Raw genomic sequence first — 15734 nt, forward strand, 5'->3', positions numbered from 1 at the left:
TAGGTCTCTTGCTGCAGAGGGTTGAGGCACAAAGGAAGACTTTTGAGAGGAGAGATGAAAATCTCATTTTATCTTTTGCATCTGAAGATGGCTGAAAAAAATGACCACAAAAGGGAAAGCTTGCAAAAGAATATAATTTGTGAGGGATACACGTGCATGGTGGTGTGGGGGTGATGGTTGGACTTGATCTTAGAGGTCTTTTCCAACCTTAATGATTCTGTGATAATCACAAGCCTAAGGAAAGGCAAGTATCAACCTTTGCCATGAAAAAGGCCCCTTGCATCCAGGGCAAAGCCGGTCAGGAGAAGCGCCTGTGCAGGATCGCAGCACCCGTGTGTCATCCGGCTCCTTGGAGACGTCCCCAGGTCAGCCCTACATTTTCCTTTCTAACAAGGGTTTCAACGAAGCTTGAGCCTGTGGAGGAGACCCTACAGCACATCAGACACTAGGACTTAAGAGGCCCACAGTTGGCATCTTCTCCCTCAGAATAAGACCAGCCCAGGGTCACCTCCCACACGCTCCTCCCCACCGTGACTCACTGACACTCGCAGCTCCTGCCTCCTCAAAAATAAGTTCCTTTTCCAATATAGTTTCAGTCAAGCTGCCTTTATAGAAATTCATTTTGCCACAGCTTTGAGAAAGAGGATTTTTCTCTACTCTAGGAAGCACGGCTATTTAAAGCTTAGCGTGACAGTTCAGAGGCTGAAGTCCTCCAAGCTGATCTAGATCGGAGTGCCCAGCCGAGATTACTGCCAACCAGGGATCCCTATCACCAAAAAGTGGCTCCCTGGTGCTATAAACTAATTTTCCTTCCAGCGGCTCTTCTTTCCCTCCATTAATTTCCCATTTCTGCATTCAAGTCCCAGCGCACGCAACGGGCGCCCGGTTACCTTATCGGCAAAGTGCAGGACGACGAAGGAGGTGTTGGACATGCGGGGCTTCTGAAAGTGCTGGCTGCCGGTGTGGCGGTCGTACAGCTTCTGCGCCCAGTTCTGGTCGGTGCCTTTGGGAACCTAGATGGCGAGAAAACAGACCAAAAAGTCATGGTCAGGCATGCAAGGAGGTGCAGGGAACCTTCAGAGGAACCCTCCTTGTGGGCTTCTTGTAGTCGACGTGGGCTACAGGAATATTTGAGAAAAAAGTCCACCCGTCAGTTCTAGAAGCACGTGTTATTTTATTTGCATGCATATTTTTGATAAACACACTAAAATTTTCCTTCCAGTGAAAAACACCTGAATTCTGGTTCTACTCCAACAGCCAGAACAGGTCTTGCAGGAAAAAAAATTAATTCAAGAATTATTTTTGCACTTAAATTACATTAATTGCTCAGGCACCAACATTACTTTTTTAATGCAGGTTTTGGTGACCAAATAGTTTCACAAATTGCCACCTCAGACAACAAGCAAGAGGTTCTGGGTTTTTTTAAATTTTAAAAAATCATGATAATAAAATAATAATTTTAAAATATTAAAATAATAATAAAATGATAATTCTTAAGAAACATCTGCCTCTCAGCAGGCTTGGAGTGGTGTCACTTGGATCCCAAACACAGGACGGATTAACCCCAACTGCACGCAGGGTTGGCACTTCAGACCCACACACCCATCCTACTGCAGCCAAATGATACCCGTGTCCCTCTCCCACACATCCAACCCCCCGTGCCATCAATCTCCTGGACGCAAACCCCTCCTTCTGCATCCTATTTACACTGAAATCAGGGCGCAAGCCTTACGTGGGCCTGCCCTTGAAAGGATTCAGCCTTGGCACACCAAGATATCAGGGGCTGCCCAAGATACTGCTTTGGTAGGCTGGGGCAGAAAACAGAAATCCTTAATAACTGCAATGACTAAAAAAAAAAAAACCACCTCACAGCGCTGCCTGTGCAGCAAGGGAATGGGAGAGTTTTCATAAATCAGCAACTACAAAGAGGGCTTGGGTTTACCTTCCTAACCAGCACCTGTAGTTTTTACTGATATAATGCCAAAATCAGGAGGAAAAAAAAAATTTATTATTTTGTAAGCCCATACAGCTGTATAGCAGCATATGACAAAATATTGTAACTTCTGATAGTCTCATGATTACAATTTCCATAAAGACTCATTTTTTTAGGGTGTTAGGTCTCTCTCTGCTAACCACCTAAAACCCCTCAAAGCTTCCCAAAAGAGGTGTAAATAGCTGTTATTTTGTACTTTTCCAGCAAAACAAAGCAAAATTCTTGAAAACCAAAGGAAAACAAGGGGTGAAATTGTTATACTTCAGGGCTGAGGACCATGGCTGATGGAGTTTGTCCGGCAAGGATGGGAAAGGCATGGGCTGGTGGACCCTCCATCACTGCCAACAGGACAGCAATGGTTGCACATACACACACGTACACACTTTTTAACAAAAAATGGCCGACTGGATTATTTAAGTTCGAAAAAGAAAAGAGAAGAAAAATGTTAGGTGATATTTAAAAATCGATGCCTAGAAATGACAGAACAATTGTGCAGTGTCAAGGAAAGCTCTGGATCATCCACCAGGTCTTTGCATAGACCTTTCTAGGAAAAACGACAGAGCAAACAGCAGCAGCAAACCATAAGAAGGAAAACTTGAGGCAGATGAGGAATGTTTCTTTACGCTGCCCTGATTTCCAAAGCTTTGATTTTGTGACAGCAAGCTAAAAGACAGCAGAAGAGTTCCGGACAGAGGGACGAGCAGCTCCTGCCCACCCCTGTTAGCTGGAAGAAGCAGCTGAATTCAGCGCAGCAGCCACTCATGCAAGCTGTGTTATCCCAGGAATATTTTATATTTTCCAGTTGTAAGCACAGCCATGTATGGATACACACAGAAAAAATATGGTTTATATATAAATATTAAGAGGCATTTGTAGACATATGTAATCTATGCAAGATAGACATGCATGTTTAAACTATGGAGTTACATAAATGCAGATGGGTTTCTTTTCATCAATTATATTTCATATTTATATGTAAAAAACACCCTCTCTGGAGCAATCATTAGGGGTCTCCTGCTCAGGACCGAGCTGCAGGTGCAGAGCAGAAGCATCACAGCCACCTGAGCCACCCGATGCTGCAGGGAGCAGACGTCTCCTGCACCAGCTCTCTTTTAGACCATCCACTTTGCTGAAAACACCTGCTTATCTCAGAGCTGAACCTCAAAGGCATTGCTCCAGCCTCCCAGAAAGAGGGTTTCGCCATACCCGCGCCGCTCCCTGCTCACCGTTGTGCAGCCCAGGTATTTTTAGTTGCCTAAGAAGCACCTGAAAGGGACCAAGTCCCAGAGATAAAAAACTAACAGGGCCATTATCTGTACTGTTATAACAGCTTTTGGTATTGGCTTGAAAGTTTGGAGCCACTGAGAAAGTTATTTAGAGTCTATCTCATCAGTGCAAGACTTTTTTAGGGGATGGGGAAGAGGGAAACCGACTGGCTTGCAAGTATTCTATGGAAATCTCTAAACAGGAGAAACCTCAGACCAGTAATTTCACAAGGTCACTGCTTCTGCTCATCTGTCCTCATCATCCCTCTGCCTACTCTCCATAAAATCAGTCAGGCAGCATAATCCTGGCCAGCATCACTTCCCATCTCCTCCATACCCTGTCCTCTGAGCTGCCAGGAGCTACTGCAGCTGAAACCAAACCCGACCCAGGGTCAGCACCCAGGCTCGAGTCCAGAGGTTTTTTATCTGAAGCGTCCCAGGGTCAAGAACCCACCATGACCACCAGACAGTTGAGTAGATGTTTAGGACTAAAGAGTGAGATTCCCTCCACTATCACCTCCAACAGAACGACAATTAACTGGACAAAAGCAACAAAGGTCCATTCAAATCTAGTGATCTAAAAGTCAACCTTCTGAAAACAAACTCAACCTTCCGAAAACACAGCAGCACCTATTTAAATTTTTATTTCTTTTCTCCTCATCACTCCTGAAAAGAGCCTGGGCTTCCTCCGTGCCCCAGAGACACGTTCCACTGCAAGCTATCTGCCTGACTTTAAAGTCATAGAAGCTGACAGGATGACGTAGGTGAGGTTATTCTGCCATCAGCTTAGGTGGCCCGTCCAAAGGCAAACCCAAAGGTTCAACCTCCATTTATCTGCTCATGGAGCAGAAATCCCCCCGGACAGGACCATGCGGCACAGGAAGGCGACGTGCTGATTTCTGATGTTCAAAAAACTAACAAGTCCAGACAAGGAAAACGCATTTGTGCAGACACCCAAGTTCACAGAAATGCACAGAGACAAGTGGGATTGAAAACGGGTCTGCTAGAAGCAGACTTCAGTGTTTCTAGCACTTGATAGGAGGAATCAGGAAAGGTTAAATTTAAGAGCATCTTTTGAACAGTGTTAGAAAATGCATTCGGCACACTGACAGCGTAACACGATGGCAACGTGCCATAAAACACAAAACAGAGCCACAACAGAGTTTGAGACCATGAGGGAGCTCGTGGGTTTGGTTGGACACGTTCCCCTTCGGCAGCCTCAGGGTCACGATGCTCCTCAGCGGAAAGAATTTCACTAAGATCCATAATAAATCTTGGACAACACCACCGTGATCGACACATCAACCCTTCCAACCAGCCCGTTCTCGATCAAATCCTTTTAGATGCATTTCATGTTAATGGAAATTTTTTTGTTCATTAATTTTTCCATTCCCACTCCCACAGAACAGGCAAAAGCAAGAAAGCAGCCAGGCAGCAGGACACCTCACAGAGAAACCTGGACATCCACAGCAACTTCTGACTATACTCACAAGCGGCACTTGGGAAGCGTATGGAAGACACATGGCACTCCCACAGAGCAAGCAGTTTCAGCCTGAAAAGTAGGAGATCTCATCCAGCTTTGACAGAGACTTGACTGCATTTCTTTGAGAGTTTTCAATTTTCTCTGAGGATAATTTAAGTCTCTTGAAAAATCAGCCCCAACCGGCGGCTCCTCTCTAGAACACTGAAGTTGCACTTCACACGTCCCCTCCAACGCCTTCCTAGGAAGCCTGCTGTCCACTCCACCAAAGTCATTCCTTCCACAGTAAGGCCAACCATACCCTAAAGCCATCCCAGACATCCAAGCAATCTTCCATGCGCCCTCCCAACTTCCCATGACCAAATTTTCTGAAGACAGCCTCCCTCCGCAATGCCAATCTCTTCCGATGGGCGCTACATTGGTCTCCTTGCTCTCCTCAAGGGCTTTGCTCTTATCCCAAACTATTTCCCACCACAACCCTTGGTCCCATGGTGACTCCATCCACACTTCACAGCTCATGGACAGAGACGTTCTCCTGGATGCCCTTCTCCCCTTTCCCTCCTCTTCAGGCTCATCAGTTTGTCCTACAGCGCTTCCATGTTGTGCCTCTCATGGTGGCCTTGGTTTCTGGCCAAGGCCATTTCTGCACATGGCACATGAACTCTTGCTGTTCCCTCTGGCATCTTTTTAAGCCACAGCAAAACCAAGATGTCCTAAAAGCTCCAGATCTGGGCAGGTGACACTGCAGTGCAGGGAACAGGGAAGAGGCACTTTCAGGACTCCAAGGTCACTTAGCAGAAGGCATAAAGTCACAGTCCCAAGGAGCTTACAAGGCTTCCTGGGCAGACCAGGTATGTAACTGGAGGTTGCACAAAATGACCTCCAGAAGCCCCCTCCAACCTTACAAATTCTACAACAGCTTCCAACTCTTAAGACCTCAAAGCTGTTTAAAAATCCCCAAACCTAGGGGGTTTAATCACTTGCCTTCATGAGACAGGTTTAGTCCTTAAAACCCCAGTCTCAATCTGAGAGCCCTCTCTTTCATTACGGATTCTCAAATCAACCCTATCTGGTCCTGTTCTTCTCTAAACGATGACAAGACTCTCATTACATATCAAAGGTCTATGACCTTTGTTAGCTGAACTGCTGCAGCATGTACCAACCACCTCCTCCTCAACCTCACACTAAATTTTTTTTAAAAAAATCCATACTGTGAAGCGAGAACGCTAGCGACAAACCCTCCGCATTTGCAGTAAAGTTTCATTGTGTTGCCAGGACCCCCTCGATGCCATTTCAAGTCCCAGAGTATATTTATCTGCCATTGTACGTGCTAACGAGATGACTTGCAATTACCCTATTGTGGTCTTGCGCCCGGCTCTCCCCAAGAGGTGAAACGCTGCTGCTGGTGATGCAGGGGTGAAGGTTTCCATATGTAAACCGGTGCTTTCAGTTGACAGGCTTCGCTAACATTTTCATAAAGCTGGAAAACGCTTGCAGGTTATTATCCCTTGGCAAGGGATGCAAAAAATAACAAGAAGGGCTTCTACAGGCATGTCAGCCGGAAAAAGATGGTCAAAGAAAGCGTACCCCTGCTCATGAGCGAGACCGGCAAACTGGTAACAGCAGATGAGGAGAAAGCTGATGTACTCCACAACTTTTTTGCCTCAGTCTTCACTGGCAACCTCTCTCCTCACCCCTCCCGAGTCGATGGATGGCATGAAGGAGACCAGGAGGGTAAAATCCCTCCAGCTGTAAGTGAAGACCAGGTTCGGGACCTCCTGAGGAACCTAAATGCACAGAAGTCCATGGGACCTGATGAGATGCATCCCAGAGTCCTGAGGGAACTGGCTGATGTAGTTGCCAAGCCACTCTCCATGATATTTGAAAAGTCATGGCAGTCAGGGGAAGTCCCCAGTGACTGGAAAAAGGGAAACATTGTGCCCCTTTTCAAGAAGGGTAGAAAGGAAGAGCCTGGGAACTACCGACCTGTCAGCCTCACCTCTGTGCCTGGGAAGATCAAGGAACAGATCCTCCTAGAAGATATGCCAAGGCACATGGAGGCCAGGGAGGTGATTTGAGACAGTCAGCATGGCTTCACCAAGGGCAAGTCCTGCCTCACCAACCTAGTGGCTTTCTATGATGGTGTAACAACAAGAGTGGACAAGGGAAAACCAATGGACGTCATCTATCTGGATTTTTGTAAAGCCTCTGACACGGTCCCCCTCAACATCCTTCTCTCTAAATTGGAGAGCCATGGATTTGATGGGTGGACTGTTTGGTGGATAAGGAATTGGTTGGATGGTCGCAGCCACAGGGTAGTGGCCAACGGCTCAATGTCCGGATGGAGACCAGTGACGAGTGGAGTCCCTCAGGGGTCCATACTGGGACCGGTGCTGTTCAATATATTTATCAATGACATGGACAGCGACATCGAGTGTACCCTCAACAAGTTTGCAGATGACACCAAGCTGAGTGGTATGGTTGAGACACCAGAAGGATGGGATGCCATCCAGAGGGACCTGGAGAGGTGGGCCTGTGTGAACCTCATGAGGTTCAACAAGGCCAAGTGCAAGGTCCTACACCTGGGTCGGGGTAATCCCCGCTATCAATACAGGCTGGGGGATGAAAGGATCGAGAGCAGCCCTGCTGAGAGGGACTTGGGGGTACTGATAGACGAAAGGCTGGACATGAGCCGACAATGTGCGCTGGCAGCCCAGAGGGCCAACCATGTCCTGGGCTGCATCAAGAGAAGCGTGGCCAGCAGGTCGAGAGAGGTGATTCTGCCCCTCTACTCTGCTCTGGTGAGACCTCACCTGGAGTACTGCGTTCAGCTCTGGAGCCCTCAGCACAAGAAGGACATGGAACTGTTGGAGCAGGTCCAAAGGAGGGCTACAAAAATGATCCGAGGGCTGGAGCACCTCTCCTATGAGGACAGGCTGAGAGAGCTGGGCTTGTTCAGCCTGGAGAAGAGAAGGCTGCGGGGAGACCTGATTGCAGCCTTTCAGTACTTAAAGGGAGCCTATAGGAAAGATGGAGACAATCTTTTTAGTAGAGACAGCAGTGACAGGACGAGGGGTAATGGTTTTAAACTAAAACAGGGTAGGTTTAGGCTGGATATAAGGAAGAAATTCTTTACAATGAGGGTGGTGAAACACTGGAACGGGTTGCCCAGAGAGGTAGTGGAGGCCCCATCCCTGGAAACATTCAAGACCAGGTTGGACAGGGCTCTGAGCAACCTGATCTAGTTGGCGGTATCCCTGCTTGCTGCGGGGGGGGTGGACTAGATGACCTCTAGGGGTCCCTTCCGACACAAAACTTTCTATGATTCTATGATGATTATAAAAGAGCCGATTACAGGGCCCATAATAAGGGCCTGTGACTAATGACAGCATTCCCCACTGACAGGTAAATACCCAGACAAGTGGCATTTGATGTGGAAGGGAACCGATCTTGTGTTTCAGTTTTTCAGTCAAAAAAAGCACGGATAGATATAGTAGTACCACGCAGATCTACCACAAAATTGCCAGTATAACTGCTGCTGCACAGGAGTCGCTCGGTCTAATGCAATGCCACCAGCAGCAACCAGTACCAGGTGCTTCAGCGAGGAGCAAAGGGTGTTATCAGCCAATATGGGATGAGGGAAACTTCCCTCGTGGTCCTCCCAACACCCAGGAGCTGGTTCCAGCCTCAAGAATTTAACAGGCTTAACACAGCGCAGAGACTAAATGAAATGGTGCTGAATATCAAGCAAATAATCTGACCTCCTGCTGAGCCAGCACTGGCTAAGATGCTATTTTAAGGGCATCAAATTAAGTTTAATTTGTTCTCATTTTTAAGGAGTCTTCCTGAGACTGAATATGAAAAGGGCAAAGCCCCAAGTCCAGCTCACCGCAAAGAGATAGCTGGAGGGTCTGTACCCCCAACAAGGGCTGAGCTTGTGGGACGTGCAGGTTGGGACAGCCCCCTCGCACGGAGGAGAGCAGCCACTTGACAGGTCACCTCCCTCCCGGACAAGGACAGGTCTTACATCTCCTGAAATCCCAGCAGGGACACTAGCCTAAATAACCGATCCAAAACCTTTTCTCTCTGATGCAACGTGACACTCCCGCCCTTGGCTGCTGCATCTGTCCCATACCGATGGATCCCACAGAGCCAACAAGCATTCATCATGTCCTTCTCATCACCTTGGCCCCTTCCTTCCACCTTCCCTGCTTCAGCTCTCCCACCGCCCCTTGCCTCACCCTTCCCTGCCCTCATTCAAAAACCCTCAAAGTCCTTCCACAATCAGCAAGACACTTCCTGGCACAGAACAGATCCAAGTCTCAACAGAAACTCCTCCCAAAGACAACTTGTTGACCACACCACAGCGGAACCAGTCTGAGGCTCCACAAGGCAGGAAGGTAGCCACCATCCCCTTCCAATAGGCTGTTCTCAGCTTTAAAAAGCCTTATTTCATGGTTGAATCTGTTAAACTCTTAGCCATGGCATGCTAGGGTGGTTTTCTGTCAAAGGGTCCAAAAAACCCTCCCGCTGACTATCACTTACAACCACTCACGTGCAGCACTCGAGTTTCTTTATCCTCAGTATCACGGTGTTTTACAGCCCTGATCTGGTAACACTCTCTCCAGTATTTCCTCCTCATGACTGCTGTACGGACACCAGAACTGGAAGAGATACCAGCTGCTCTGCCCAGTGTAGGAGCCCTTCTCATCACAGCATCACACTGAGCTCTCCTACTGAGATGACCACACCTAAAGACTCTGGACTTTCCACCTATTCTTCACACCAAAGACCACCAAAACAGGCATCATGGCTTCACAGAAAAATCTCCCATCTTACATTTCTTATTCCTAGATGTATTTGATAACTCATGACTGAACAAGGATTCCAGACTTTCTTACGGATTCTTATGAAGGGTTGCTGTTCTGGCATTTCTACTCAACTTCTGAGGAAGATTTAATTTAGGCTGTTATGAGAGACAGATGATAAAAGATAGCAGACTACTCTCCCAACATTACAAGCTTGGTTTAAAAAACCAAACCAGACCGACCAACCAACCACAAACCCAAAGCTCAGAAAAGCTGAAAGAAAACACAATTCCAAACACCAACAGAAGAATGCTGGAGGAATGGCTAAACAAGAAGCCTGCACAAATGAAGATGCTTCTACAGGTCATCCCTGGCTCTATCTCAAAGGCGAAGGGCCAGGCAATTTCAGTCTTCCGCAAAAGTTGTGTGAAATACAGGCCTGCCTGAAGTCAGCCAGAGGTTGGCACCAACTTCAGCAAACCCTCTTTATGTGGCTGATATCCCTTGACACTGCAAGGTTAACCAAACAGGAAACCCTCCCAGACATTTTTTTTTTTTTTTTTATAAACCATGTGCCACTGAAGCACAAATTCCAGCATCTGAAGTCTGTACACTAAATGCAACTGACTTCACCCCAAATAGCTATCGCAAGAGGACTCAGGATTCCCTCAGGACAAAATAAAGCTTGAGACAGGGGGGAACTCCAGCTCCTGGATGACACTGAAGGAAAAGTCACAAGCAATGACTATCCCTTCGTGCAGCCAGGTCAGAAACATGAGCTCTGGCAATACACAGTGAGAGCAGGCACCCAAGTTGGTTGCAAACATCTGCCAAGGAGGTTCTGAATGGTCCTAAAGCAAAGCAAATGCCAACAGCCCACCCTAGCCACGAGCACCCCAGCAATCCATGTGAAAACAGATGTTTACCCTCTTGCAAGCTACCACGGGTTAAAGCCCATTCTTTAACCTTTTATAAACATAAAAATGCCAGCAAAAAGTCAGAAGGTCCTCTACCTTGCACTCTTCATCCAGTAGGTCCAAGATACCAAGTTTCGCCTCTATGAGGTCTATGCAGGGCTGGTTATCATAGAAGTCTATGAGAGTCCAAGGGATTCCCTCCTTTATGTACTCTTCTTGTTCCAGCTTAAACACGTGCTGAGAGTAGAAAAGCAAGAGAGTTACCGACCATGACCCCAGCCAGTACAGCACCAGCCCCTTCCTCGTTCACCCACTCCTCCCCACTGGAGTATTCCCTCGGCACATACAGAAGCCATAGCAGCTTCAGGTGCCCTCACATATAGCTTTGTACAGGCTGTGCCATTTACACAATCCAGCTCCTGGCAAGGGAAATACGAGCATTATGTTAGGAAACCACGGAGCAGGAGGGGAAAAAAAGGCCTTAAATCACTTTCACTAGAACATGACTGAAGCTGTCACTACATCTAGGTGGGAGCCATATGTTGAAATGTCAATGACATGCGTATCTCTTGGGCTGAGGGAAAAATCCCTCTTCTCCTCTAGTGCTCTGCTGATTGAACTAGTGACCCGCAGCAGGTTCACGAGCTAGAAGCCCAGCCAGGGCTGAGCGCGTGTGCCCCCAGCTGTCAGCAGAGCTTCACCCATCGTCCTAGAAAGGATAGCAGCAGCCACATCTAACCCATGTTGGAACATTTCCATTGTAAATTCTTACTTTTTTTTTAAAAAAAAAAAAAAAAAATAAAAAATCTTTGCATGGCTGAGATCTCAGACCTCTGCCCAAGCCCAAGCCGATAAATTGTCTCTGGCTATTTCTGAGATACTCTAAGCACATTAAAAAATGGTTTTTCAAATGCCCTTTTTTCTTCAAAGATAGCTTTTTAAAACCTCTTCAAACATGTCATCTCAGAGTTTGAATTTATAAGCTTCAGAAGTGATAGTTGGACATACTAGGAAAGATATGAATACAATCCATAATTTATTTTTCATTTTTAGCAGCAGTGATCTGATGCACTAGATACACCACAAATGCCCATGTCCATGCATATGATACTGTTTCAAAGCACCAAGCTACTCTGCAGTACGTAGCTGCTCTAATTTAACAAAGTTTTTTCCTCATATTCTGAAACTAATAGCAAATTTTTCCCTGCTTACAACAAAAGCAGAAGACGACCCCTTTGTGTTTTCATTTCCAGTGCAGGTAAGCACCTGTCTCTCAAAACAGAAGAATCCCAGGTTTTTGAGAGGCATGTTCAAGTGAAAAATGAGGTGTGTGTCCAATCTTGCTATTTAATACAGAGGTTTAAGCCACACTTCACGGGCAGATCTCCACCCATGCTCTGTCGCACATCAGAAAACAGGACTTGGCACTAGACCATCCAGGCTGAGCTCAGTTTAAGACTGAAACTACGCAAAAGAAAACTGGTAAACTATCTACATGAACAGACCTTTGCATAAACCATTTGCAAGCCTGCTTCCAGCACCAAGCTTATCAAGCAATATTTTCAACTTGATATGAATATTTAGTGCAATTGCAATGCACAACCACTGCCTGGGAGAGATGGCATCCCACAGACTACATCCACACTGGCCACACCATCCAGCCAGGCTGCAGGTAGGTGCCATTAAGCAGAAGCCAGACATACAATAATCCAGCCTTGATACATTCTCTGCTAAGTTCTATGGAACATTTCCAAGCTGACCTTACCGAGTTGAACTGCTGCTGGAGCTTTTCATTGGCATAGTTGATACAAAACTGTTCAAAGCTATTCACTTCAAAAGTTTCAAACCTGCAAAGCAATGAATAAATCATCATAATAGCAATGAATAAATCAGTGCGTCGTCTCAAAATCTACTTTTCTCTGCAACGGTGTCATCTGCGTGATGGGGAACACCAGTTATTGAACCGTCTCTTTGCATTCCTCTTATCCCAGATCTACACTTTATTCCTCATTCCCTGAAATGTCTATCTTTCCTTGCCACAACTCCAGGGATTCAAGACGTCTCTTCTGCTACGCACGAATGAGATACTCGGTACGACTGTAGCTTCCTGCCCATCAGCCAGTAGTGCTGTCTGAGACCAGAAATGTAACAGCCTCTCGGGGAAAAATATTATGAAATATTAAGCTCAAATATATTCATTGCAAAGGTGATAAACCGTAGGTGCTGTCTTAAAAGACCCAACATGCTATTTTTAATGTCATTCAATAGAGCAGAAAAAGGCGGCATTAAATTCATAATTATAGCCTCTATATCGTATCCCTGATAGCAACAAATTAGACACACGTGAGCAAGTGACTTCTGGAAAGCAGAGGGAGAAATGGTGCTTTCAGCTCCAATTCCAACACTTTCCTCAGAGGGAGTTTGGTGTTGGTCTCAGTGATCCCCCTTGCTCACCAGGGCTTCAAAAGCTCTCCTGGTCAAAACACTGTCCCATCCCTCCACAGGCCACCAGCCAACTCCAAACCAAGCTCAAAACTAGCTTCCTAGTCACAATTAGAAGAGAAAAAAAAAAAAATGCTGTTTTAATAATCCAAAGCTCAGGCAAGGAGCAGAGAGCCAGCAAACCCCCCAGGGCGGTCGAGGTTGAAGCATGCGATACCCAGGGACAAGCACAGGGAGCCAGGCTTGCTCTTAAAAAAAAAAAAAAAAAAAAAAAAAAAAGGACATTTTTCAGCTACCACAGGGAATTATTTACACTTCTATTTTTAAGGCATAGTTGGAATGGGGAGGCAAAGAAGTCTTTGACACATGACTACGGATTAAACTAAGGAAAGAAGTGGTAAGGCTCCCTGTGCTTAACAAATAAGCTGTAATGATAAATGCGCAGCAAAATAATTGCTTGGGTAATAGGTGCTGTAGGAGCTGGCAGAACAGTCTTAAAGCACTACATAAATGAAGCCATTTTTGCCCCAAAAATCAGCAATTCTAGTACTTTCTGAGAACTACCTGGCTGTTATCCATGTGATGCAGTTACTCCCCAGGTATTGCCAGGGGGTAATGCCCTCACCATACAAAATGCCTGAGCCCTCAGGGAAAGGCAATGCAAAAATGCAAAAGAAAGAGGGAATGGGAGAAAAGAGCTGCTTTTGTGCTTTTATCAGCCCCACAGCCCTCAAGGAAACCCGTGACCACTCGCTCTCCGTCTGCCCCGGGGCCGGAATTGACCCTGGAGCCGATCAGCCCATGCTGAGCAGAAGATGCTCAATCCCTCCCTGTCCCAGAAACTGAGCTTTGCAATCTTTAATGCACCAAAATCTGGTGCCTGGGACCAAAAAATGTTTTTATTAAACATGTGGCCAGAGCCTCAGTAATGAACAGGTCCTTGAAGAGCTCCTGATGGGCTTGATCTCGGTTGCATAGCTGTCGCACCAAGCAGATCAGCACCGCCAGCTCTTGCAACTAAAGGGACATGACTTCCCCAGGACTCCTTGGAAATGCCAACTCCTGCAGGTTCATGATCAGAGCAATGAGGCAAGAAAGGATTTAATTAATACAGAGATGGAGAGGCACCAGAAACACAGCAAGAACAGGGGTACAAGAGGAAAAGATAGTGGAATGGAAACTTCTTCCGCTTCAGAGACAGGAGAGGTGATTCCCGAATCCTCCCAGTGAGCACCGTCTGGGGGCAGAGCAGCTGGACATCATCAACTCCAAGGGAGATTTCATGAAGTTGCTAATTAAGGGGACCCTGCCAGCATGATTTATTAATTGATAGAGCAGTTTGGTCACCAGTTCCACGCATGCCCTCGCCAGGAGGTCCTACCTGCACAAAGTGACTGCGCCAAGACAACATCCTTTGGAATGTTTTTTCCAAAACATCGGAAAAACCAAACCAATGGTCATGCGGTTTCTGTTCATTTTAGTGCAAAAAGTAAACATATTCACCACTCCAACCCATCGCTGTTGCTCCTGGGAAGGCACATCCCAGCTTGGGGACAGCTCTCGTGAGCAGATGTCGGGGGGCCAAGTGCTGCATTTTGGCTTTTCTCCTGTTCCCTACTCTGCTGTGCGACTGGTATCTCCTAAATACGCTGCAGCACTGGGGTTTATACTAAAATATTTAAAGTTCATAAATAAGTCCATCATACAGCTGGCCGCCTGGGTGCTCACACTTCCCTTCACATGGCAAACAGAGGAAAAACAAGCTGTCCCCACCAAGTCCCTGAACATCCGCATAAATCCAGTCTCTGGATGGATTGCGGTACTGCTACTAAAGCAAATTATGCACTTTCAATAAATACATAAAGGCTTTTAATGCACCCTCTCACCCCAATACTAACAGAGAGTTCAGGACGCAGGGTCGAGCATTAGATGAGTAGGAGACAAACCCCACAGCCCCTGCACCCTCGGTGTGGACTGTGTCCCTAGAAAACCCACCCACGGGGACAGTCCTCGTCCAGGAGTGTCGGGACAGAGGTGTTCTCAAGATGTCAGGGATGTGGAGTGGAGGCTACTTGCAGGCTCCCCGCCTTTCCATCTTAATCCCTCTCCCCAAGGAAAAACAACAGATATCTGGGAGAAAAAAAAAAAAATCCAATATTTGGCAGAACACATTAAAGCTTCCAAACAACCAGAGTTTGGGGAACCAAACCACTTTCAAGGACTGCACAGTCAGGCTGTCAGCACCCGAAGTCCCTGCATTACTCAGCACTTAGGCATCAAACCCTTCCAAAAGGGTTTGATGGTCTCTTTAGAAGACCAGACTCACACACAAGTGTTACGACCCGGAGCACGGACTCCCTCCCCCTGCAAAGCTGCCTCTTTTGATAGGACCTGCAGCTCCTCGTGGAAAAAAAAAAAAACCAACCTTGCTGTGCTCTGCGGTGACACCAGTGCTGTGAAAACATCAGCTGGCCCACACGCCGCACAGCAGACCTGCAGCTCAGGGAGTTGCTTCTTCCACACTAACAGGTTTTCAAGCCCAGCTTAATCTTTCATGAGAGTTATCCTCAAGTCTCCTTTTATTCAAATTTCTGAAAGACAGCGTCAGGTTTTCTAACTCGGACATACAATTTTCTGCATTGACCCACTATCGGCCACACAGCTTCATCTCAAAGTTTTATTTATCCCATCCCAGCTTGCAGCAATCCCTATTTGTAGGGACACTGATGGGAAACAGCTTTTCCATCTCTCACAGCCTTCAAACCAAACTGTGCCCATCCCATCTGCTTATTTAAAAGCTTCCAGGTCCTGCACTACCGAGGAGAGCCC

At 46.7% G+C, this 15734-nt stretch overlaps 1 protein-coding gene across 2 annotated transcripts in view; it reads right to left on the reverse strand.

The window, feature by feature from the left end:
* Positions 1 to 15734, reverse strand: part of LOC104335612 (unconventional myosin-Vb) — a 177919-nt gene that overhangs the window by 90301 nt on the left and 71884 nt on the right. For both annotated transcript variants that reach the window (XM_075446518.1, XM_075446517.1), the window contains exons 11-13: positions 12229 to 12310; positions 10560 to 10700; positions 891 to 1013 (exon numbers count right to left, since the gene is read on the reverse strand). In XM_075446518.1, coding sequence (XP_075302633.1) covers positions 891 to 1013; positions 10560 to 10700; positions 12229 to 12310 — 346 coding nt within the window. The remainder of the gene's footprint in view (positions 1 to 890; positions 1014 to 10559; positions 10701 to 12228; positions 12311 to 15734) is intronic.

The sequence above is a fragment of the Opisthocomus hoazin genome, chromosome W (assembly GCF_030867145.1).
Source record: "Opisthocomus hoazin isolate bOpiHoa1 chromosome W, bOpiHoa1.hap1, whole genome shotgun sequence".
In the NCBI taxonomy this organism is placed as follows: Eukaryota; Metazoa; Chordata; class Aves; order Opisthocomiformes; family Opisthocomidae; genus Opisthocomus; species Opisthocomus hoazin.